At 46.7% G+C, this 23126-nt stretch overlaps 1 protein-coding gene across 1 annotated transcript in view; it reads right to left on the bottom strand.

The window, feature by feature from the left end:
• LOC138487282 (zona pellucida-like domain-containing protein 1) overlaps positions 1–23126 on the bottom strand; it is a 79314-nt gene that overhangs the window by 34677 nt on the left and 21511 nt on the right. The window contains exons 10-13 of the mRNA XM_069613899.1: positions 19612–19709; positions 18467–18550; positions 11314–11485; positions 624–738 (exon numbers count right to left, since the gene is read on the bottom strand). Coding sequence (XP_069470000.1) covers positions 624–738; positions 11314–11485; positions 18467–18550; positions 19612–19709 — 469 coding nt within the window. The remainder of the gene's footprint in view (positions 1–623; positions 739–11313; positions 11486–18466; positions 18551–19611; positions 19710–23126) is intronic.

Raw genomic sequence — 23126 nt, 5'->3', positions numbered from 1 at the left:
GGCAGGTCTGACCCCTCATGCATAATCTGAACACATAACAGTTTATTTGACTCTTGGTCCATACATAGTCAATTTAACTACAACCTAGGCGTTGCCTCTTCGCAGAAATGTCCATCTCCTTGCGCACAATCGCTGCCTCCACCTCTGCAATATCTCACCCATCCTCCAGTATATGGTGGCACCATTGCATTGGTATTTTTTTAACACCCAATCTATAGTGGTGCGATATCATGACCCACAGGAGTTCCGATCCCAGCTCTCAACAAATCTTACGTCCCCCAGTAAACCTTTTTGAAGATCTCCCCTTTTACGTTTCAACCCAAAAATTACTATGATTAGAGTTTAGATATTCTGTTGACTCCCACTAAAATATTTCAGGGTCAAAATTAGACTTCTGTTTTTATGTAGTATCTTAGCTCCAGTCTGCTGTAACCCTCGACTCGCAGGTAGATAAAACCACATCATTTGAGAGAAAGACATTCTTCCATGCACTCTGCATATCTTATTTAAAAAAACACACAATGGTTACCTATCGACAGATGTTTAATGTGGTCCACTATAATACATGATTCATACACTGCCATAAACGCAGCATTTTGGAATAGAGATTAATAAAATATTACCAGTATCCTTTATGGAAAGGGGTCCAGAAGAAACCATTACTGGGTCTGTCGTCCCCTGGGCTGAGGTAGAACTTGCTCTCTTCTTCCTTAAAGAAGGTGCACCATTGTTGCATGCCTACATAGAACAAACACCCATCCTTATTTATTTAATTTGTTGACATCTGTTAAGCGCCTCGAACCCGGGAGCATCTGGGTGCTCGTTACATGGAAAACATAGTTACAGCAGGTTACAGGCAAGGAGGTGCAATAGGTACATTGATTACATTGAGTGCATTAGTTAATTACATTGATTACATTGAATGAGTTGGTTACAGGTAATGTTTACAAGAAATAGTGAAGTAACTGGTGCATACATTTTGTCTACAGTGATATATCTAGCTTAGGTTAAGTTAGATTTGGCGGTCTTGTGAGAACAGCCTTGTTTTAAGGCCTTTGCGAAAGGACCAGAAGGAGTCGTCAGACCATAAGGCTAGGTGGAGAGTATTACATAGTTTGGGAGCAAGCACCAGGGAGCTGCTTCCCCCTGCTTTCTGATGCCTGTTTCTGGGGATGACAAGTGAGTAAGAAAAGGCATCTCTTGTAGGTCTGGTTGACTGGGTATTAGTCATTTTCCTGGACAAGTAGTTAGGTGCAGTGTTAGAGATACATTTGTGGGTCAGTGCTAGTGTTTTGAACATGATGCTTTCTCGGACTAGGAGCCAGTGTAAGTTACCTCTGGCTGAAGAGATGTTGTCTTTTTTGGAGATGTTTAGAGCTGCTCTTACGGTGTTATTTTGGATAATCTGCATTTTATTTTTTTATATTGCGGGTATTGGTGCCTGCAAAGAGGGAGTAGCAGTAATCAATCCTGGATAGGATGAGGGCTGTGGCGAAGGTAATGCAACTGTCAATAGACAGGAAGGATCTGCAGGCATTGATTAGTTTTACAGTGTATGCTGCTGCTGCTGAAGCAATAGAGTTAACCTGTCTGGTTAAAGATAGAGTGGAATCGAGATATACTCTCAGTGTTTTTACCTCTTTTGCGATTGTAATGGTGTTATCGTCGATGTTAAAGGTTTTTTAGGAGTTGTTGAGTTTCTTTAGCTGTGATTGTGTTCCAATGAGGAGTAGTTTGGTTTTTTTGTCATTGAGGCATAGGCCATGTTGTGCTATCCAGGCATGGATGGTATGGTAAAGTTTGCTGAGTGTGTTGGAGTTGGTGTTGTAGTTTCCAGAGATCGGTAGGAGGATTTGGGTGTTGTCAATGTAATTTGTGTATGTGACGCCCAGGGCATCAAGAAGTTCAAAGAGGGGTTTGGTGAAAATGTTATACAAGGTCTGTGAGACAGTCTGCAGGTGACTGGTGAGGGTGGGGCTGCCAATGAGGTGGAGAACACTCTCGCAGTGCACTTGGAAAGGAAGAACTCGACTTTGGACGAGAAGTAGGCAGCTGAGGAGAGGTATTGGCAAAAAATCTTATGATCGACCAGATCAAAGGATCCTGAGAGGTCAAGGAGGAGGAGGATGGCTATGTTGCCGTTGTCTCTGATCTCATCCATTTGGATTTTTAGGTCCAGGAGGGCGGATTCCATTCCGTGGCCGGGGCAGAAGCATGATTGGCGAATGCCAAGGAGTTTGTAGGTTTCAAGATGGTTTTGAATTTGCAGATAAGCTGCTCTGTCAAGCATTTTGAGGAGGAAGAGTACGGTTATGATGGGACGAAAGTTGGTGGTTATGTTGGTGTCAAGTGTGGGCTTCTTAAGGAGGGGAACACCCAGGTATCTTTTAGATTCTCTGGGACTTTGCCAGTGGAGAAGGAGGTGTTAATTAGTGACATAATGAAGGGGCAAGCTCTTCGGCGCAATCCTTTATGAGGGTGGCGGGACAGATGTCTCCTTGGACTTTTGATGGTTGCAATCCTATGATGATCTTAGTGGTTTTGGTAGTTGTGATCAGGGTGAATTTGAGCCAGGGGGTGGAGGGCGAGGTGGGGGGGATGTTGGTGAGGGGACTGGATAGGTGTTGGGAGTTTTTTATTTTTGCTGGTGATTTTGTCTTGGAGTGCGTTTTGGATGTGCTCTATTGTACCAGAGTTAGCTTCTTCTATTCTCCTGTTGTAAGTGGAGCTTTTGGTTTGCAAAATGGCTTTTTTGTATTTCTTGGAAAGGCCTGTAAAGTGCTGTTTATTCTCGTCGGAGGGTTTTATTATCCAGATATTCTCTGCTGCTTTTTTAGAGGAGCGTAGGGTTTTGAGGTTCGGGGCATACCAAGAGTTGAGTTGAGGTGGATACTTAGTTTGGGCTTGCGTACCTTCAGAGGCCCTACTTTGTTAATGGCTTTGAGCAGGGTTTGGTTATAAAGGTCGACCATGGAGGTTGGGTCTGTGTTTGTGTGTGTGTGTGCTGTTAGTGGGAGAAGTAGGGGGAGAATGTTGGTCGTCGATATGTTCTGTGAGTTTCTCAAGAGGGAGGCCGGAGCTGGTTGTGTTGGGACATCCGAGCGGGCTGTCTCAGTGACATTGAAGGTAATGACATTGTGGTCTGACCAGAGCGAGGAGTGTTGGTTAGAATGGTGGTGTTGCGGTTAGAGACTTACTATCCAATCTAAGGTGCGGCCTTTATCATGGGTGGGTCTTGAAATCAGATAAGTGAAGCCTAGGGATTCAATGGTGTTGGCTAGTGCAAGAGCATGGGAGTCAGATGGGTCATTGAAACCTAGGTTCAGGACCCGTGAGCTGACCACCCCCTTGCTCAGGGCCCAGCTCCTCAACTGCCAGTGCACATGGTGCCAGTATGGTCTGGCTCACCCACACCCTCCTGTCAAATTTCATTGGCTGCTGTTAGTATACAGACTGTGCTGTTTGCCCAGAGAACAATGCCAACAGGACCTCACCTCTGGCAATTGATCTGCCACCCATTATGAAGGAGTCAAAGGAGGCCCAGTGAAAAACCTATGCACCCTTCGGTTGTATGGATGTCAGGGTTTTGGGATCCTGGCACTCAGGCTGCAGGATCCAGGACTCAGGGACGGGTGTTAGACTGACATATCCCCTTGCTTCTGCATCTCTATTAGGCTGTGGCTGGTGTGAGTCCACAGTTGCGGTGTCCAGCGGAACAGGTAAGTAAAAAACATGTGTTTGGTTGCACACACACATGCATGTGTGTGTGTCATGCATGCAAGGGTTGTGTGTGTTGATGTGTGCACATATGTGTAAATAGGTGTGTGTATGTAGGCCAGTATGTGTGTGTGTAATGGGTGTGCAGATCAAGGGAGATGGGCAGATGATTGCACCAGGGAAGATTTGAAGGGAAAAGAGTGTTGTCAAAGTGCCCGTAGAGGTTCCTAAAACACATGTTACAAGATTATGCTGGCATATTTTGCAATAGCTAGCATGACAATATCTTCTTACATTAGCAGTGCTGGAATCATTGGGAAAAGCCCTCATGAGTGTTTACTTGTGGTGATAGTTCAGGCATGACTGGGCAAATGCCAATGGGAGTGTGTTCCTGCTGTTCCAGTATTGGCTCTATTTGAGAAAGCTCTCATGAACGTGTACTTACAGTGGCAGTACTGCCATTTTTAAGCAAGGCAAACACAGGTATGTTCCACATTGCCAGTGCTGGCCTTAATGGGTAAAGCCATCATGAGTGTTCACTTACAGTGACAGTACTGGCATTATTAGGCAAAGCCCAACACAGGTGTGTTCTTACTGTGGCTGTACTGCCCTTTTTTGGACACCTCCATTGTGTGTGTACTTATATTATCAGTCATCAGGAGTGCGTACTTTTGTACTATTAGCACTGGCATTATTGGGCAAAGTCGGATTCACAGTTCAGAGGTACCGCCCTGGCTGAGCGACCTCGATTCTTTAACTTCTGGACATTTTGAAAACTAATAGTGCTCCCCTGCGCACAGTCAGGGCAGCACACCACTGTGTGGGGATTACCCGTCCCCCCACCTCAAATACCACTTCCAGAGCGAGCTGATTGGGCCTAGTGGCCCATTGAAGAAAAGTAATGTGCATCGCTGCACAGAAGCCCTTCGAATCCAGTTCCAACGTCGGATTCACAGTGAGTGGCTCCTACCGGCTGAGCGACCTTGATATAATAGCGCTCCCCTGCGCACAGCGAGAGCGGCACACCACTTCCTGGTATTTCCCCATCCCCGCCTCAGATCCCACCTCCAGAGAAAGTTCATTGGGCCTACTGACCCATTGCAGAACTCCACTCAGGGCAACCCACTGCCTGTGCAGCCCCCCCTCTGGCTAAGAGCGTTTCTATACTAGTGGACTCATGTAACCTAATAATAAGTTGAAGTAGGCCGGGTGGAATTCCCACATCTACCCAATTTTCCCCAAAGCAGTTCTCTATTAACCATGTTGAATGCTGTGGCGACATTGATAGTCTTATGTCTCCCATCCGGTACCAGTTCTTGCCAAGTTTTTCAAATTAACCCATTTAATTCTGTTCTGTGCATCCTTCTCAAGCTCGTTTTCCACTGCCTCAATCTTCCGGTACTTTTCACTCAATCCTCAACATGTATTAAAAGTAACACAGCAAAACTGTTACTTTCCGCATCCAATAAATATATTGGGTGGTGGTTTCTCGGGTCAGATCTAAGAGCTTTTTTATACATTGGTATTATGTACCTGGTCCTCCTAGTAGTGGGATACAATTCTTTATCTTGAATATCCTTAAATAAGAATGATAAAATAAATGCCCAACATCCCGGATTCTCCTTAAAAAGTTTGTTGGAAAGATTATTAGGTCTGGGAGCTTTCGAATTGCTGGCATATTTGATCATTTCTAATATTGTCAATGATGAGCAATCCATTTTATTCTGTGCCACTTCTTCTCTATTCATACTATTAACAGAATATTCCTCAGCACTTTCTCTACAGTAGAGGGACTTAAAATGATCCAGCCAATCATTTTCCAACACTGCATTTATCTGAACAGCGTTTTTAAATGACGAAAAAGAGTTTACTAATGACCAGAAGTGGCCCATCTTCCTTTGGCTAATAAAATCTAAGATAAATTGTGAATCTAGGCACTGTAACCTACTTCTTTGACCTCTAACCCAATTTTTATAATTCAATAAAATGTAAGCAATCTTTTTTTTCAAACTCCAAGTGATTAAAGGTATTTATTAACTTTACAGCTCTTCTCTTTTCTAGTTTTTTTTTGGCAATCACTTCATCATACCTGTGAGTTTAAATTTTCCCTTTCCAAAGTCGGATGAGAATCGAGCTTGAGGAATCACCAAATTAGAAGTTACGGTTTCATTTAAGCCATATAACGAAAGCAATCCAATTTTGAAGTGTAGCTCTGAGTTATTCATGACATTACAAATGTTAGCATTAAACGTATGAATAGCTTTCTTATTCCATACCACTCTGTCCCCCCCTGAATTGACAGCCAGTCTCTCTACATATCTATCACAGGAGAATAAAGTCATGAAACTCATAGCACAGTGATCACTCCATAATGTATCTATTACATCTAACTGCTGACATATTCCAAACAAATATTTGGCCATGAAAATGTAGTCTAATGTCGATTTTAAAACTCCTCTAAACCATGTATATGTTTTCTCTTAGTCACTCTGGGTAGACCCATTCACTTTCATCAAATCGTGGACCTTCATGAAGTTGAGCCATCTCTGTCCATTTTTCAAGTTCAACTTTACATTAGCATTCATCACCCCGCCTTTTCTCACTTTGACCGGGCCACAAGTACAATTCAAATCCCCACAATAACGACCCATATTCCAAATACTTTTCTGTTTAACTATAATGACACTCAATTTCGATAACAATTTGTCCAAGGAACTGACCTTCTCATGCCAGTAGATATTTATAAGCAGTAACCATCTACATTCCCCTGGGTTTTCCAGTCTAAATTCGATCGCCAAGACTCCTTTAATGGAGGCAAACATTTTTGCAATTTTTATCCCACAATCTGGTTTATTAAGGATATCAGGCCTCCCTTGGGTCTTCCTACTAAACCCTTCATTGCTGCTTGAAAGAAAACGGCATAGCTTTCAATACACGGTGCGCCGATTAGCCAGTGTTCTTGTAGGCACAGAATTTGGTGATTTCTTAGAAAATAAATCAATTCTTTGTTTTTAAATAGAGAACTATGACCTCTTGAATTCCAAGATATTATTCTAAGTACATTATTTACCTTTATAGATGAGACTTCTTCACCCCATCATACCTTTCGTTGTTAATTACTCGGGAACAACCAAGACCAGCCACATCTTTCCATTCTTCAAAATCTCCATTCTTTCAGAAATTCACTCTTTGCTTGTTCCCCACCCCAATCTCCGAGATACAATGACTTCATTGCCCCTTGAACAAGTTACCGGCACCCTTTCCAGATGGGCTTACTTCAAGTATGCCAGAAGGCCTGACCTGCCGGAAGTTCAGGCCCCTACCACAGATTTTACACTGAAGCACCGGCACGTTACTTACGGTGTAGTTCCCATCCCCCTATGAGAATGGACACTTACCGTACCGGCACCACCTATGATATCCTGGTAGCACCGGGATGTCAGGTGGGGGTAACGGTAATACAGGGTTGCCATTAATTTCGTAATGAGGCCCAAAGTGCATAACACACAGGGATTTCCATGAATTTTGACAAAAGAAAATAACAATTTACCAGCCGACCAGAACACTCAGATCCAGCAATGACATGTGCCTGGAACCTAAACTATACACAAGGAAAAAACTCGTCAGATCAGCATTCTCTTGCCTAGCTGCAGAAATGTGGAACTCCCTCCCGAGAGAAATACGAAACATGAAGGACCATCTAAAATTCAGAAAACTCCTAAAAACCTGGCTATTCAACTCAGAACTGGACGAAAACTAATGAGCAACACACACACCCATCGGAATGAACACACAAATGGCAAGACGGAGGATGAGACCGAACTGCGACAAGGTGCAGGGAGGTGGAAAGACATCAGAGTGGGAGGGAGACCCGGAGGAGGGCCCTACCAGAGGCTAGGGAGAGAGATGGGTGCGTCCTAGTTTGAACCAAAGCAAAGGGCATTAGAGTTGAAGGGTAAAGTGTAGTGACCGAACAGATAAACCACAGGTCCCAGGGAGCTCAAGGGCACAGGGCAGAGGCCCCGCCCCTCAAGGGACCTACGGAGGCTATTGGTGCTGCACACCAGAATATGCCAGGGGACTAAGTGGTGTAGACATCCATTAGTCTGAACATGGGGGGGGTGGAGGAGGCATCGCCACTAAAAAGCCCTGCAGGCAAGCCACAATCCTGCACAGAATACAAGTGGTAGGCCCTCTAGCACTCCACAATGCATGGCGCTGGCAGGGACACATGCCACAGGTGGCCAAAGTAGAGGGGGTACAATGGAGCGGCACCACTACCCAACCTTCTAAAAACCCGTGCACCTCTCAAACTCTAAACAAAACACAACCATTTATATATAGCACAACAAATCGCATGCACTTCACTACACCGCAACAATGAAATCAAACTACATATAGCTTCGCACAACAGCACATGACAACTACCGACCGGAAAATCACACCTACACTCAGCGAATGGTGTAAACTGAATTGAATCTGCCAACAGCACATCACAGCTCTCTTGCTCTTTCGCCCTCTGAGTCCTACTAACTTATCCTATCCTATTGCTTTTCTGATTCCCCCGAGCGCCAGGGGACCACTCAGGTGGTGATAGTGCAGTATAAATATCCTTTAACTTAGAAAACCGAACACAAGTGTGCTCTTACAGTGGCCGTTCTGGCCTTATTGTACAAAGCCACTGTGAGTGTGTACTTAGTAGTCCTGGAATTATTGGGCAAAACCAAGTTGTGTTTTCTACAGTAACCACACTGGCCTTAATGGACAAAGCCATCATGAAAGTCTACCTAGAGAAGCAGTACTCAAATTATTGATCCAAGCAAACAAAAGTGTGCTCTTACAGTGGTACTGCTGTCATATAGTTACATAGCCAGCACAGAAATATCTTCTTGTAGTAGTAATATTGGCATTATTGGCAAAGCCAACACAAGTGCCCTAACACTAGTGATATTGGCAATATTGGGCACAAACAACATGAGGGAGTACTTACAGTGGTAACTGCTGGCGTATATTGTGCGCATCAGAAGTCTTCAAATGCATAAAAAAATGATCATGTGTACTGTTGGTCATTTAAATTGGCTTAATAGAATTGAGGGATTCTTTTGACAAAGTTTTTTAGGACTCCCCTAACCCAATCCAATGGAATATCTGCAACTTGAAGTAGGGCTTGTTTCATTAAGAAGCCATGGCCCTGAAGAGGCGAGGAAGCTATTTATAAAGGCTGGCCTGGTGCTGCAATGTCCTTTGCTAGCACTGATGTGGTCTTCTTATTGAAATCAATTGCCTGTAAAGAGAGCACACTTCAGGCAATTGAACAACAAATTGTTTGAGATCCTCAAGGGGTGGCCTGAATCTGATGTGGTGAAGAAAGCCTTCGTGAGAAGACTCGATAGATGAGACTGGGTATGTAATTACTATCATTTGGCCAAGCTACATAGTTATGCTCCCGTGGCCACTGTTGTACGTGTTTATAGGAAACCTCAGCCATACATCCTATTGTGCCCGACCCAGCAGTGCGTAGGCTGCGTCTTTTAATGTGCACAAACCAGCTGCCTTTGCGAGCCTCACATGGGACTAGATGGAACTTGTGCCGTGAGTCAAGGTTTTGTAGAGTGTAAATTGCCGGAAATTAAAGAGACGGTGAAACACATGTTCACTGAATGCCAGATATTGGGCTCCCGGTATGTGGTAACTCTGGGAAATTTGGTGCACGATCTTGATTCCATCAAGACTCATGATTTTTAGAACTACTGCCTAAATACGAACTCATTAGCTGCGCACCTTGTACCTTATCGTATCTGGGTGAATGTGAAACAGCTCTATTTTTAGGACAGTTTTGGAAGCTTGAGTCAGGAGTCATCCTATGTACATGGAATTTTAAGTATTGTATAGCGGGATACTGTGTGGAATGTTAAGTTGTATGGTAGGATATTGTGTGTTTTAAAGTTACAGTCATTTTAGGGATAATTTTTAAACATGTATGCATGATATTGTCGGAGTCGAAGGTTAACAGCATGAAATGTATTGAGGTTTGCTGAAGATGTGTGTATGTTTATATGTTTTTTTGATTATGTGTAAAGTTTGAATTCTTCAAACTATTCACATTAAATACATATATGTAACAAGTTGGTCAGTTGACATCTATTGGATTTTTTCATGTATTATCCCACACAATTGATTGCGCATTATGTGGCTTTTACCCAATTTTTCACAGAAAATGCACTGTAGAATGCTTCTTTTCAATTTTTTTTTTTAAAAGTGCACCTCGATCAAATCCCACCCCACCACTCCAAATCTCTTTTATTTGGTTTGTGATCCATCACTAGGCTTTGTCACTTGTGAGCATTCCTTGGAAATATGTATGCCCCCTTCATTGAATTAATTTGCCAGCCACCACCGGAGCCAACATGCGTAGAGTGCAGACCCTTTTCGCCACCCAACATTGATTCCGTTTTCCAATGCAGAAGCATATGTCGGGAAGACACCTGCAACATAGATAAGCATTCCTCCGCCTGCATGGAATGGAACGCCGTATTGTGATAAGCAGTTAGCATGCAGAAAAATATTAAGGCAAATGTTTCCACTGGTAGGCTATTTCAGGAGCAACGCACTAGCCTTGGAAACAAAAGTACGCTGAGCAGCACGGGTTCGATACTCGGTTCCATGCTTAAAGAATGGAGTCTGGCATGAAGTGCGATATAAGAGGCTAAATGATTTATTTTTTCTGCAAATAATGCCCTGTATGTCATATTACTTGGAAGCCATATTTGTATTTCCTTTGAAAACGTCAAGATGGCCGACAACACACCAAAATCATTATTCCTCTGGATATTTGTATGGCCATGGGAGAGATGTTTCTGTGGACAACTCATATGTATCTATTTGTACCAATACCACTACAGCTTCACACGTTCTAAAATAATAACGCCAGCTTTCAGAATAGCACAAGCCAGTCTGGTTTTCATAATGATCGCAATTATGCATATAACCTCCAGTGAAATTGATCTTATGTGTATTTCTCTTATCCTCATTTATCGTGGATATCCTGAAGACCTGTCTGGATTGTCCTATCGGGCAGATTGAAAAAGCATCCTACACAGCAATATTTTAAAACATTGTATATACTGTTCACTGATTTGTGAAAGCAAAACACCCGACCACACAAGATCACATTTGAAAAAGCACACATGAACTATTTAGAGAAGTTACCAGGAATAACTAGGACATACTAAGAATAAAAAGTTACTCTGATTTTCCTTTCACCATGGAGAGAGCTGTTTGATCAACGTAGAGGTTACTTTGAGAAACTCCTTCCAAAAATTGGAGATGGTTATCTGTTTCATAAAGAAGTTACCACAGATAACTCTGGTTCATGCCTGAGCTAATCAGAAAGCCCCCTCGAGGTTTAAGTCAAGGATAAACTAGAGTAGCTCCTTTGTGAATGGGGACCGGGCGAGGGCTGCAGCCCTTGGGCCTCCTGTCTCCGTCATCCATGAAGGCTCACTATTGCTGCATCTCTGCCCTTCAACGCAAAGCCCAATAGTTGCTATAAGAGGCAAGTCAATGGACGCCATTGTTTTGTCTTGTGAAACACACCTGCAGGTACTGGAGGCATTGGTCGGGCTGGCAGAGTCTGGTTACGCAGTGCAGGTAAGACGTGGAGCTCTTCTGTCCGCTATGTGCTACAAATCGGAAGGCTTCGAAGCTAAACTGGGCCAATATTCCAACGCCGTTTTTGATAATATTGGTTTTGTTTTGCTGATCACATCTGAAAAAAAAGGACAGCTTAGGTGACCACAAGTATTAACTTTTGCCGGAGATAAACAACTATAGACATCAGAATTTATTTTAAACCATGGAGGGATCTACATGAAAATAACAGGTTTTTTGTTTTTTTTCATTTTTAAATGCGGGGAGACCCCACTCCCCCCTCACGTCCTCCTAACTTATTGTAATCCCCAGCCCCACCCCCTTTCCATTTATTGTAAAAAAGGTGCTAAAATCCCACATTTTTTCAACCTTTAAAATTTGCTGTTTTGAGCCTCGCTATTTTGGTTTTTGTTTTTTTCAGGCGATACCCATCGGAGAAAAACACAGATGCAAATTACTGTTTTAATGATAAATATACTATAACTTGAAAACATTTTTTTAAAGAAAAGACATTTAATAACATGTTCAGTGTTTGGCTAATTCAGTGCTGCAGGGACTCATTGAATGGGTATATTATTTGATAGGCTCCTGTAGAGGGGGCGGAGGTTTGGGGGTTTCATGATAATTGCTCTCCATACAAAAAGTATAACATACTTTTCTATGCACTTTTTTAAGTCCTCCTGAATCAGATCCAGAGTTTTATGTTCACGAGGAAAGAGGATTTGACTATCTAGAGAATATTAATGGACTAGCTCCAATTATACAATGTGTGAAATACCAGAGGGTGTTTCACTGCCTAGAACCCGGGGATCCCTTTTTCAGGTGGTTAGGGCACGGCCATCGCCTCTGAATCCAGACCCTGTGGGATGATCACCTGGGTGAGGGGTGCTTGGGGAGTGGGAGGGAGATACCAAATGGCAAGACGCAGTATTGCCTTTTTCCAATACCCCACTCCAAGCCTATTTCATGGGATATTCCAACTTCCCAACTCCCCCACCTTTTTCTACACAAACACGGAAGAGGAGATATAAGGCTGAAGGTATTACCACCCATGGAATGCACTGGACATGTCCCTCTAACGAGATCAAGCAGGGTCAGGCACTTGACTTTAATCACGCACACTTAATACCTATTAACTCTTCCCACATGGTTAAAAGGTGGAACACTGAGACACACTTGAACAAGGTAGGGCACGAGAAGGAACAGTTCCTCCAGGAGGTTGGCGAAGGAGAGCAACAAACCGAGGGGCTGAACCGAAGGGGTAGGAAGCCAAAGACCCCGACAGCAAGAGATTGTTATTTCTGAAAGGCTGTGTGGATTGCACATGACAGCCCAGCTAGAAGGGAGAAAGAGTTTTCCGAGTGCTACAAGGTTACAAGCCCCCCTCTCGGGTGAACAGCAGAGTTGGGGAGGCACAGAAGTGGCAGTGGTAACAACCTTGACTCATATATCAAAGGCGCGAAAGACGGAAAGCATCTTAACACAACCGTGATACCTGAGGGTCTTGGGCGGGTAACAAATAAAATAAATAAACCAGTGAGTTGAGGGAAGCAAAGAAAGCCCGGTCTTTGTTTAATTGGAATGCATTTGCATGAAGGTTACGCGAGCACCAATAAGCTGCAAAAGAAAGTGAATCCATTGTTAAGAACTGTGAATACGAAAAACAAAGTAGCAGAGTGGTCCGGCGAAGTGAGATTGCCTAATCGAAAGTCTGTGTGAAATCTATTAGAGCTGCAAAGGCAGTGAGAGAAAAAAAGTAATCATAAAACTGCATGAAAGAAAAGTTTGAAAGACTTGATCTAGGAGCAATTGATGTGAAAGCAAGTCATCTTTAGCAAGTACATTTTCCAAGAGACATTGGAACTGAAGGAACATATGTAAAGTGGAAGTAAGGAAAGAAAGGAGGGTTGAAGTGCTCATGTGGAGGTGAGAGCAAAAATCCTCCCAGTTTCGAAAGTCTTCGACGGCTGAAAGGCAAAGAGGGTCTGAGCTCTGCTCAGGGAGACCCATATGAGAAGTGAAAGTTAAAGCCAAAGAGGGTCCGAGCCCGGCTGAGGGAGACCCATGTGAGAAGTGAAAGTTAAAGGTTTGAGCCTGATTGAGGGGAACCTATAGTTTGGAATGTGAAGTAATCTTGGGGAAGGGAACCGCACCATGAAGAAGAGGTTTGAGCCTTATTGAGGGCAACCTATAGTGAACTGCAACCAAATACTATACTTAGAAACTTGTTGTTGAAACTGTGTAGAAGCTTGTAGGGTGACCTGGACTTGGGTGATGGGAACCCGAGAGGCTAAACCTGTGAACTTGTGACTCAGACTTGAATGGCCAAGAAGGCTCTGGAGGGCAGAGCCAGCCGCCTAGCTGTGTTCGCAAGCCAAAGTGTGTTCATCCATCAAGTGTTCCATCTAACCCTGTGCTATACAACGTGGGGACGAGAATTAATACTGATTAATATTGCCCTTCTGAGATTTCATTTCACCAGTGATTTTTCCTTTTTTTTATACATATCCCTATGTCACATTAATTTGTATTAGAGGGAAGGGCAGGCATTAGGTTTTTGTTAGTATAGGCCTTTATTGTTTGACTAGGACTGACAAGGACTGTTTCTTTATTATTTGATGTTCGAGATTACTTCCATCTTAGTTGTATGGCCAGATAGGAGTTTTCCAACCCCCTTGTATCTAGCAATAAAGGTTTTGAAACGTGTAACTCTTGTGTCAGTGTCTACTTGTGATACCAATTTGGACTAAGCAAAGGATGGTTCTATCTCAAAGCCTAATTGGCAATCTGCAAAAAAGTGATATTGTCAATCACATTCACAAACCCGTATGCATAATGAGAATGTGTTTGTCAAGCGATAGTTCATGCCTGGTAATGCTAAGTCACTTTGCGTGTAAATATTTTAGAAAGCAGGCTGCGGTGTGAGCACCATGTGGAAGAAGTTGCCGCATCCGAACAAGGTGTGTGGTATTGTGGTGATCCAGAGATACAGCAGTAAGAAGAGTGGGGTGCAGGGGTGTAGCGGGGCAAGGAAAAAACTGGTAAGGGGGTAACTTGGGTCCTTCTTTTCATCTTTCTTCCTCTCTACCTGTGGTGTTCCCCAGGGGTCTAACCTCTCGCCCTGGCTTTTCAACTAATACCTGGCAACTCTCGCCCACTGCATTGCCATTTTCTGCTCAAATTTCCAGTGCTACGCTGACAATACTCAACTCATTTTCAGGCTGCCCTCTGCCACCTCCTCTCCCTCTCTCATCTCTGATTGCCTAACTGCCATTCAAGATTGGTGTGCCGCCAATGATCTTTGTCTGAATGCCAGCAAGACAGAGATCCTCCTCATCGGCACACCTTCACCATCCTTTCCCCTCACTCTCTGGCGGGCCTCCCTTGGCCCTCCTCCTACCCCCACCTGCGAGGCTAAGAACCTCAGGGTCATCTTTGACTCCACCCTTTCCTTCTTCCGCCCAAATCTCTGAGGTCTCTAAAAAGTCAAATTTCCGACTGCACCTCCTTAGAGTTACTCTGCCTTTCCTCTCCTTCCCCCAGACGCTCATGGTATCTCAAGCTCTGGTTCTCTCTAGCTTGGACTATTGTAACAGCCTCTTTCTAAATCTACCTGGCTCTACTCTCCGCCCTCTGCAACTAATCCAGAACAGGACTGCGAGACTTGTCCTTGGCCTCAAGCCCTGGGATCGTATCTCTCCAGCTCTGAAATCTCTCCACTGGCTCCCAGTGGATGCAAGGATTAAATTCAAAACACTCTGCATTGTCCACAAGGCTTTCTGGGGCCTGGGTCCAAAATACCTTCAACTATCCCTCTGCAAATACCTCCCCTCTCGAGCTCTTCGCTCCTCTCCCTCCAACTCACTCAGGGTCAGTCGTTTTTCTAAGAAACGAGCTGGGGGTAGATCTCTGTCTTCGGCTGGGGCCTCCCTCTGGAACAGCCTCCCTGCCACTCTAAAACTTGAAGAGAACCATCTCCGGTTCCGGAAGCACCTCAAGACCTGCCTCTTTTCTTCTGCCTTCGCTCCCCCTCTCCTCTGCTGATCTGTTCTCTCTTGGCACAGTGCACCTGGCCACCCTCTGTCTTTTGGGCCCAGGTACCTGCTCATCCTGCCACCCTCCCGCACTGCCTCCGGGCCACCCCTTGCACTGGGGTCTGTATCTGTAACCATACAGACCCCCCTTTTTCTTCCTGCACTTATCAGACCTACCATGTCTGCTGCCTTAAACCTAGCACTTGCAAATTGCTGGCTGCATCACCACTGTTTGTTGCCTTTATTTATTGTTATTTATCCGTTTCTCATCTGCTTCGCACTTTCCACCTCTCCCCCCTTTCATGAACTTGCGCGTTCTCAATGTCACTGGGCCTAGTAAGATCGCTGTTTTGTTCTCCCCTGTTCCCCTCCCTTGCCTTGTCGTGCTCTGAAACACTTGTGTACGAGCGCGATAGAAATAAAATATCAATCAATCAAACAAACTGCAGGGGTCTCTCCAGCACACATGATAAGGATGAGACTGAGGGGTGCATGGGAGGGCATAAGCAGTAGTTGTGGGGGTCTACCCTCATGCTTAATGAGGAAGTGTAAGGCAGGACTGGGAGTGAGCTGACTCAAAACAGAAATGACTCGAGAACACTAACGCAAGACTAGGGAAAGAGCAGGTATTAAGTTGAAACATACTGAAAGCGGCGGGTGGCATTGTGGGAGATATCCTGAGGCCAGATGTTCTGGTATGGAATTTGGGAAAGGCGGACCGTGTCATTCCACCAGAACGTGTCCTACAAGAAATAATGCTTTTCAATAATCCTTTTAGCTGGACATCAACAGCACATGACCTCCTTCTAGCATGACAGTCACTGACACACACTGCATATCAACAGAGACTGATGAACCATATCGGTCATACCCTGGGACAAAATCAACTTGCGGCCCACAGGCACAATGCTGATTACACAAATGGCAGCGGGCACATCCAGGGCATGTCCCATGCAAAGCACCTAGCACAGGTAGGACAGTGCCATCATTTACAGAGTTGGACTCTTCCTTCTCGTCTCCCAGAGCAAGGACCTCGCCCACCTTGATAACTCATGCACCCCTATCACTGCCCATCCATCAAATCTTTATTATTGGCGGTTCTCTTCTGTTCCGTGCAGCACTTCCGGCTGCTTCACCTGTTTCTTGTCCCGTCCTACCGTTGAACCTAACATTAGCGCCAAGATAACTTCGGGTCAAAGTTGCGCTCTACAAGTTCCAAATTCATTAATTCATTCATTAGGCAGCATTTTCCTAGAAAGGCAGGTTTTTGCTGGGAGATCCAGGCTTTTTTCCTGGCACCTAAACTACAGAGTGCAAAAGGTGCTTTGAGTGAACTGCTGGGTGTGGGCAGGTCAATATGGCCTCTAGCCCTCTCCTGGGTGAGTGAAGCTACTGCATGCTGGGAAACACAGGGGAGCGTGGCAGGAGAGACGGCTGATCTCAATCCCAGTTTCTGTTTATTCTTACTAGGGAGCAATGTGAAGAGTCAGTCCCTCTCCTACCCCTTTTTCTTATTGACCGGTCTTCCCGGGCAGTTGGGTCCCAGGGTATTGCACTGCACTCTGGGCTGCAGGGGCCACAGGGGTGAGAAGGAGTTGCCATCTGGGGGTCAACAGTCATGGACGGAAATTGACCTTAACAAGAAAAAGTGATGGTTGAGGAGGAATGAAGAGTGGAGGATGAGGGACTACTGAGGATCAGGAGTGATGAGGAGTAATGACGACGGAGGAGCAGTGAGGAGTGATTAATGGATCTGGAGTAGGAAGGAGCCATAGGAACGATGTGTAAGAAGTAGGAAGGTTAGTGCCCTGAAAGGTACAAAGTGTGTGACAAGCAGGGAGGCCAGGTGAGGAGGAGGAAAGAAGAGTGGGGAAAGGTACAAAGTGTGTGACAAGCAGGGAGGCCAGGTGAGGAGGAGGAATGAAGAGTGGGGACTGTTTAGTCAGGAGCAGGTTGCCTAAATTGGATGCAATTCGCATTAAAGCGGTTCTGTGTTATTTTTTTAACAGGAATTCTGCCAAAGTACTTTACTTTGCCTGAAATCTGTGGAAAATATTCACCATTAAAAAAAAGAAATATTTGGGGGGTTCCCCCACGAAACCCCCCTCCTTTATTCCATACACGAATTCCCCCACCACAGGCCCCTCCTCACTCGTTTAACCCACTAACCCCGACGACCCCATATAATTCGATTCGTTTTTTTCGGCAGAATTCTGTCGCAGTAAAGTACTTCGCCAGAATTCCTGTCTAAAAAATGACTGGATACCACCAAAACATTATAGTTTTTGTTGCTGTTCTTTGCAGTTATTCTTTCTATGGGATTTGTAATTTGCATTACTGCTTTTTGTCATCAACAACGACGACACCCGTGTGAGATATGGCGTTAGTTATCCGCTTGTTTCCATAGATATATGTGGTAGATAGATATTCAGGTAGCGCTTATTGCCACCGACGTCCCTTAGCGCTTTAAATCTTAGATGTTATGTTCACGAATAAAATCGTCATCGTTTGTATTTGTCAATTATAATTCTACTCAACAATGCTGTTACACACACAGCAAACTGTACTTAATAATTATAATTGTTTTTCTAGGACTCATGGACCGGGGATGTGAACCTGTTTTGCTGTGTTGCCTATGCGCGTTGCCTCTGAGCTATACTACCCGTGCCCATCTCAGTGGTGTTCGAGTCTCGAGATATTTGATCAAATAACGGGCATGATTGGCTGGCGAGCACACTGATCCTGCAGCTCCTTTTGTGTCTTACTTTTTCATGAGATTATAGTAGGGTGAGTGAAGTGCCTGTCTTTGAGACCTGTGTGCAGACTAGACTCAGGGGTTTGAACCCCGATAGAGCCGATTCATTGCCACCTTATCCTGAGGACGATAAATGGAGGACCACGAAAAAGGGCGATGACCATGTTTATAATTACAGTGCTTAGAAGCAAGAGGAATCTGTCTTAAAGCGCTAAAACAAATGTGTAATAACGTGGTTATTATTATTGCTAATCTTCAAAATACAGCAATGACCATGCATTCAGTTGGTTTCCTTCAATATCGAACTTACCCGGCAAAAAGGTTGTATCTGTCAGATGCTGTCGTGACCAGCGGCGAGGGGGTTGCAAAGCACTGGTCCAGCAAAACACTGAAGCTAGAAAGGACAATTGCAAATAATGAAAATCATTGTGAGAGACATAAACACGTGCTTGTTTCTAACAGCTGATAAATCAACGTTTAGCAAATACAGTCTTCAAAGTACAGTGTGCAAATAAATAGGCCCTTTTCAGTAAACAAAAGAGTTCCGCTGAGCTGCTTTGTGAGGTAATTGAGATCAAGAGTGTGTGAAAAAAAGCATTCACAGAACTGGTCTCTGGCAAAGCAGGTGATCTAATCTGGGGGGACATTGGGGGATTGACCAGCGAGGCCAGTCTATGCTGTGTCCAGACTAAGATCCAACCGATCTGGTCTTTCAGAGAAGGAGGGAAGGAAGGAAGGAAGGAAGGAAGGAAGGAAGGAAGGAAGGAAGGAAGGAAGGAAGGAAGGAAGGAAGGAAGGAAGGAAGGAAGGAAGGAAGGAAGGAAGGAAGGAAGGAAGGAAGGAAGGAAGGAAGGAAGGAAGGAAGGAAGGAAGGAAGGAAGGAAGGAAGGAAGGAAGGAAGGAAGGAAGGAAGGAAGGAAGGAAGGAAGGAAGGAAGGAAGGAAGGAAGGAAGGAAGGAAGGAAGGAAGGAAGGAAGGAAGGAAGGAAGGAAGGAAGGAAGGAAGGAAGGAAGGAAGGAAGGAAGGAAGGAAGGAAGGAAGGAAGGAAGGAAGGAAGGAAGGAAGGAAGGAAGGAAGGAAGGAAGGAAGGAAGGAAGGAAGGAAGGAAGGAAGGAAGGAAGGGTGGGTGGGTGGGTGGGTGGGTTTTTGGGTGGACGGGTGGGAGGGTGACACTTCAGGCAATGAGCATACTTGAGGCGAAACAATTGTCATGAAAGTTGGGCTAGGTGCATGGATGGAGCACGGTATCTTTCATAATTACCGGACTCACCCACCCTTTTCCAATCCCGAGGAATTGCACTCTGGCAAATCGTGCATTTCGTGAGTTCCTTATTTTGAAACGGAGGATCCTTTACCAGGACGCGGATATACTTCAGGGTGGTGCGAAAGAGTGGGAGCGCCAACATGCCCTGTCCTTTCTTCCCCTGGGCCATGCCTTGCTCTGGTGATACTCACTTTGAGGTAAGGTTAGTGGCGGCCACCTGCACATACATCTTGGTCCTCAAGGCATACGCGGTTCCGTTCAGATTCAGTGGAGTGGTGAAACTGGCGTCCTGGGGAGGAGAGAGAGTGGCAAGTTATACGGGGACGGCAGAATATCACGACAGGTCGATCAATATTGCACAATATCCATTGGAATGTATTGCTAGATGATCAAGCTTATCATTCAAGATCTTTCAAAAAAAAAAAGAAAACTAAAATTTGTTATTTATAACGCGCTTCATGCCAGACTCCAGCCTCTAAGCGCGGGCCGGGTTATTGAACCCATGACGCTGCGCGCGCGATGAGCGCGCTGACCCTGTTACACCTGAAGTATCCTCCCGGCCCCAAATCTTCTAGGGTCCTTTTTCAAATCAAATCAAGAACAGGTGCGCCAAGCAATATGTTACGGCATCACATAGAAAAGAGCCGATCACACATAAAAAATCATATAAACATATTGTGTGTTTCTTCTCGGTTCTTGTTTTAATTGTTCCTCTAGTTGTCCTACGTGTTTGGAGAGAGTGTCCTACCCCACCCCGACTTTCCTCTTCCCTTGTTTTGCCATCCCACCCCCTCACCATATATCAAACAGCCTCCACTTCCGGTGAATTGCCATGGGGTTTCCCAAGAGTCAATCTCCGATTTAGGGGTCAAGGTCGTTCAAGGCCCAGTGTCCAATGGCACCGCCCAAGACTAAAGAGGTGAGATGACCAGCCAATCACAGGTCCTGAGCCATTCTAGCACAGGTCTGGGGGTCTTCAAAAGGCCCAGCTTGCTTCCTGATGCCTGCGAAGACCCTGTGAAACCAGCTCTACTGTGACAAGACCACACAGACCAAGAAGAAAACAAACCCACGACTACATACTCAACCCGAGAAGATGGAGTAATGAGGCTCAAGCCTCGATATCCTAAAATCACCGCCGATGGATAAAAATCTATCGGCAAGAAGAAGAACAAGCGCCTGATGCCTTCGCAGGTTTTGTTAGCCTGTCAAGTTAAGAGTGGAAATGAATTGGTGGCTTTTTTGGGGTGTTTGAGAGTTTTTGGCAAATTTAGTTAGTACTGTTTATGGTGTTTTGTTGTTTCTTGCTATTTGTTTTATCCCCCGACTCATGCAGTCCCCTTCCCTAACGTTGCTGTGCATCAAGGCCCCTTTCCCCTCGTGTGAGCCTTGCGTGAACCCCTTTATTTGTTTTGTGTTTTGCACAGTAATACCTTGGGCACCATGGAAACGTTTGTGTTTTTCTCATTAATATCTTAGGCAATATGTCCTTTTATTTATAAGGAGTGGCTGTGGCAGAAGATGGAGCCTGAGGAGGGGCAGACGGAGCATGAGACGGGCAGGCAGAGCCTGAGGAGGGGCAGACAGAGCCTGAGGAGGGGCAGACGGAGCATGAGGAGGGGCAGACGGAGCATGAGACGGGCAGGCAGAGCCTGAGGAGGGGCAGACGGAGCATGAGGTAGGGCAGACGGAGCATGAGGAGTGGCAGACCGAGCATGAGGAGTGGCAGACCGAGCATGGGGGGGCAGACGGAGCATGAGGAGGGGCAGACGGAGCCTGAGGAGGGGCAGACGGAGCATGAGGAGGGGCAGACGGAGCATGAGACGGGCAGGGAGAGCCTGAGGAGGGGCAGACGGAGCATGAGAAGGGGCATACGGAGCCTGAGGAGGGGCAGATGGAGCATGAGGAGCGGCAGACCGAGCATGGGGGGGCAGACGGAGCATGAGGAGGGGCAGACGGAGCCTGAGGAGGGGCAGACGGAGCATGAGGAGGGGCAGACGGAGCATGAGAAGGGCAGGCAGAGCCTGAGGAGGGGCAGACGGAGCATGAGGAGGGGCAGACGGAGCATGAGACGGGCAGGCAGAGCCTGAGGAGGGGCAGACGGAGCATGAGGAGGGGCAGACGGAGCATGAGACGGGCAGGCAGAGCCTGAGGAGCGGCAGATGGAGCATGAGGAGGGGCAGACGGAGCATGAGGGGGGCAGACGGAGCATGAGGGGGGCAGACCGAGCATGGGGGCAGATGGAGCATGAGGGGGGCAGACGGAGCATGAGGGGGCAGACCGAGCATGGGGGCAGATGGAGCATGAGGGGGGCAGAGGGAGCATGGGGGGGCAGACCGAGCATGGGGGCAGATGGAGCATGCCCCTCATGGAGGGGCAGATGGAGCAGGAGGTGGGGCAGACGGAGCATGAGGAGTGACAGACGGAGCATGGGGGGCAGACGGAGCATGAGGAGGGGCAGACAGAGCATGAGGCGGGGCAGATGGAAACTGAGGAGGGACAGAAGGAGCATGAGGAACGGCAGACCGAGCATGGGGGGGCAGCCGGAGCATGAGGAGGGGCAGACAGAGCCTGAGGAGGGGCAGAGCATGAGGGGGCAGACGGAGCCTGAGGAGGGGCAGACGGAGCCTGAGGAGGGGCAGAAGGAGCATGAGACGAGCAGGCAGAGCCTGAGGAGGGGCAGACGGAGCATGAGGAGGGGCAGACGGAGTCTGAGATGGGGCAGATGGAGCATGAGGAGCGGCAGACCGAGCATGGGGGGGGCAGACGGAGTATGAGGAGGGGCAGACAGAGCATGAGCCGGGCAGGCAGAGCCTGAGGAGGGGCAGACGGAGCATGAGGTAGGGCAGACGGAGCATGAGGAGTGGCAGACCGAGCATGAGGAGCGGCAGACCGAGCATGGGGGGGCAGACGGAGCATGAGGAGGGGCAGACGGAGTCTGAGGAGGGGCAGACGGAGCATGAGGAGGGGCAGACGGAGCATGAGACGGGCAGGCAGAGCGTGAGGAGGGGCGGACAGAGCATGAGGAGGGGCAGACGGAGCATGAGACGGGCAGGCAGAGCCTGAGGAGGGGCAGACAGAGCCTGAGGAGGGGCAGACGGAGCATGAGACGGGCAGGCAGAGCCTGAGGAGCGGCAGATGGAGCATGAGGAGGGGCAGACGGAGCATGAGGAGGGGCAGACGGAGCATGAGGGGGGCAGACGGAGCATGAGGGGGCAGACCGAGCATGGGGGCAGATGGAGCATGAGGGGGCAGAGGGAGCATGAGGGGGGCAGACCGAGCATGGGGGCAGATGGAGCATGAGGAGGGGCAGATGGAGCAGGAGGTGGGGCAGACGGAGCGACAGACGGAGCATGGGGGGCAGACGGAGCATGAGAAGGGGCAGACAGAGCATGAGGCGGGGCAGATGGAAACTGAGGAGGGACAGAGGGAGCATGAGGAACAGCAGACCGAGCATGGGGGGGCAGCCGGAGCATGAGGAGGGGCAGACAGAGCCTGAGGAGGGGCAGAGCATGAGGGGGCAGACGGAGCCTGAGGAGGGGCAGACGGAGCCTGAGGAGGGGCAGAAGGAGCAGGAGCAAGGACAGTTAGAGTTTGAGACAGAGCATGAGGGGGGAAGCTGGAGTCCGAGGAGGAGGGGAGCAGTGTTTGAGGAAGGGAAGACACTATTTGAGTTGGGTGGAGACTGTGGATGAGAATGGGCAGA

This window comes from Ambystoma mexicanum, chromosome 9 (genome assembly GCF_040938575.1).
Source record: "Ambystoma mexicanum isolate Mex_15411 chromosome 9, UKY_AmexF1_1, whole genome shotgun sequence".
In the NCBI taxonomy this organism is placed as follows: Eukaryota; Metazoa; Chordata; class Amphibia; order Caudata; family Ambystomatidae; genus Ambystoma; species Ambystoma mexicanum.
The sequence above is the reverse complement of the archived record's forward strand: the minus strand, read 5'-3'. Positions and strand labels throughout refer to the sequence as shown.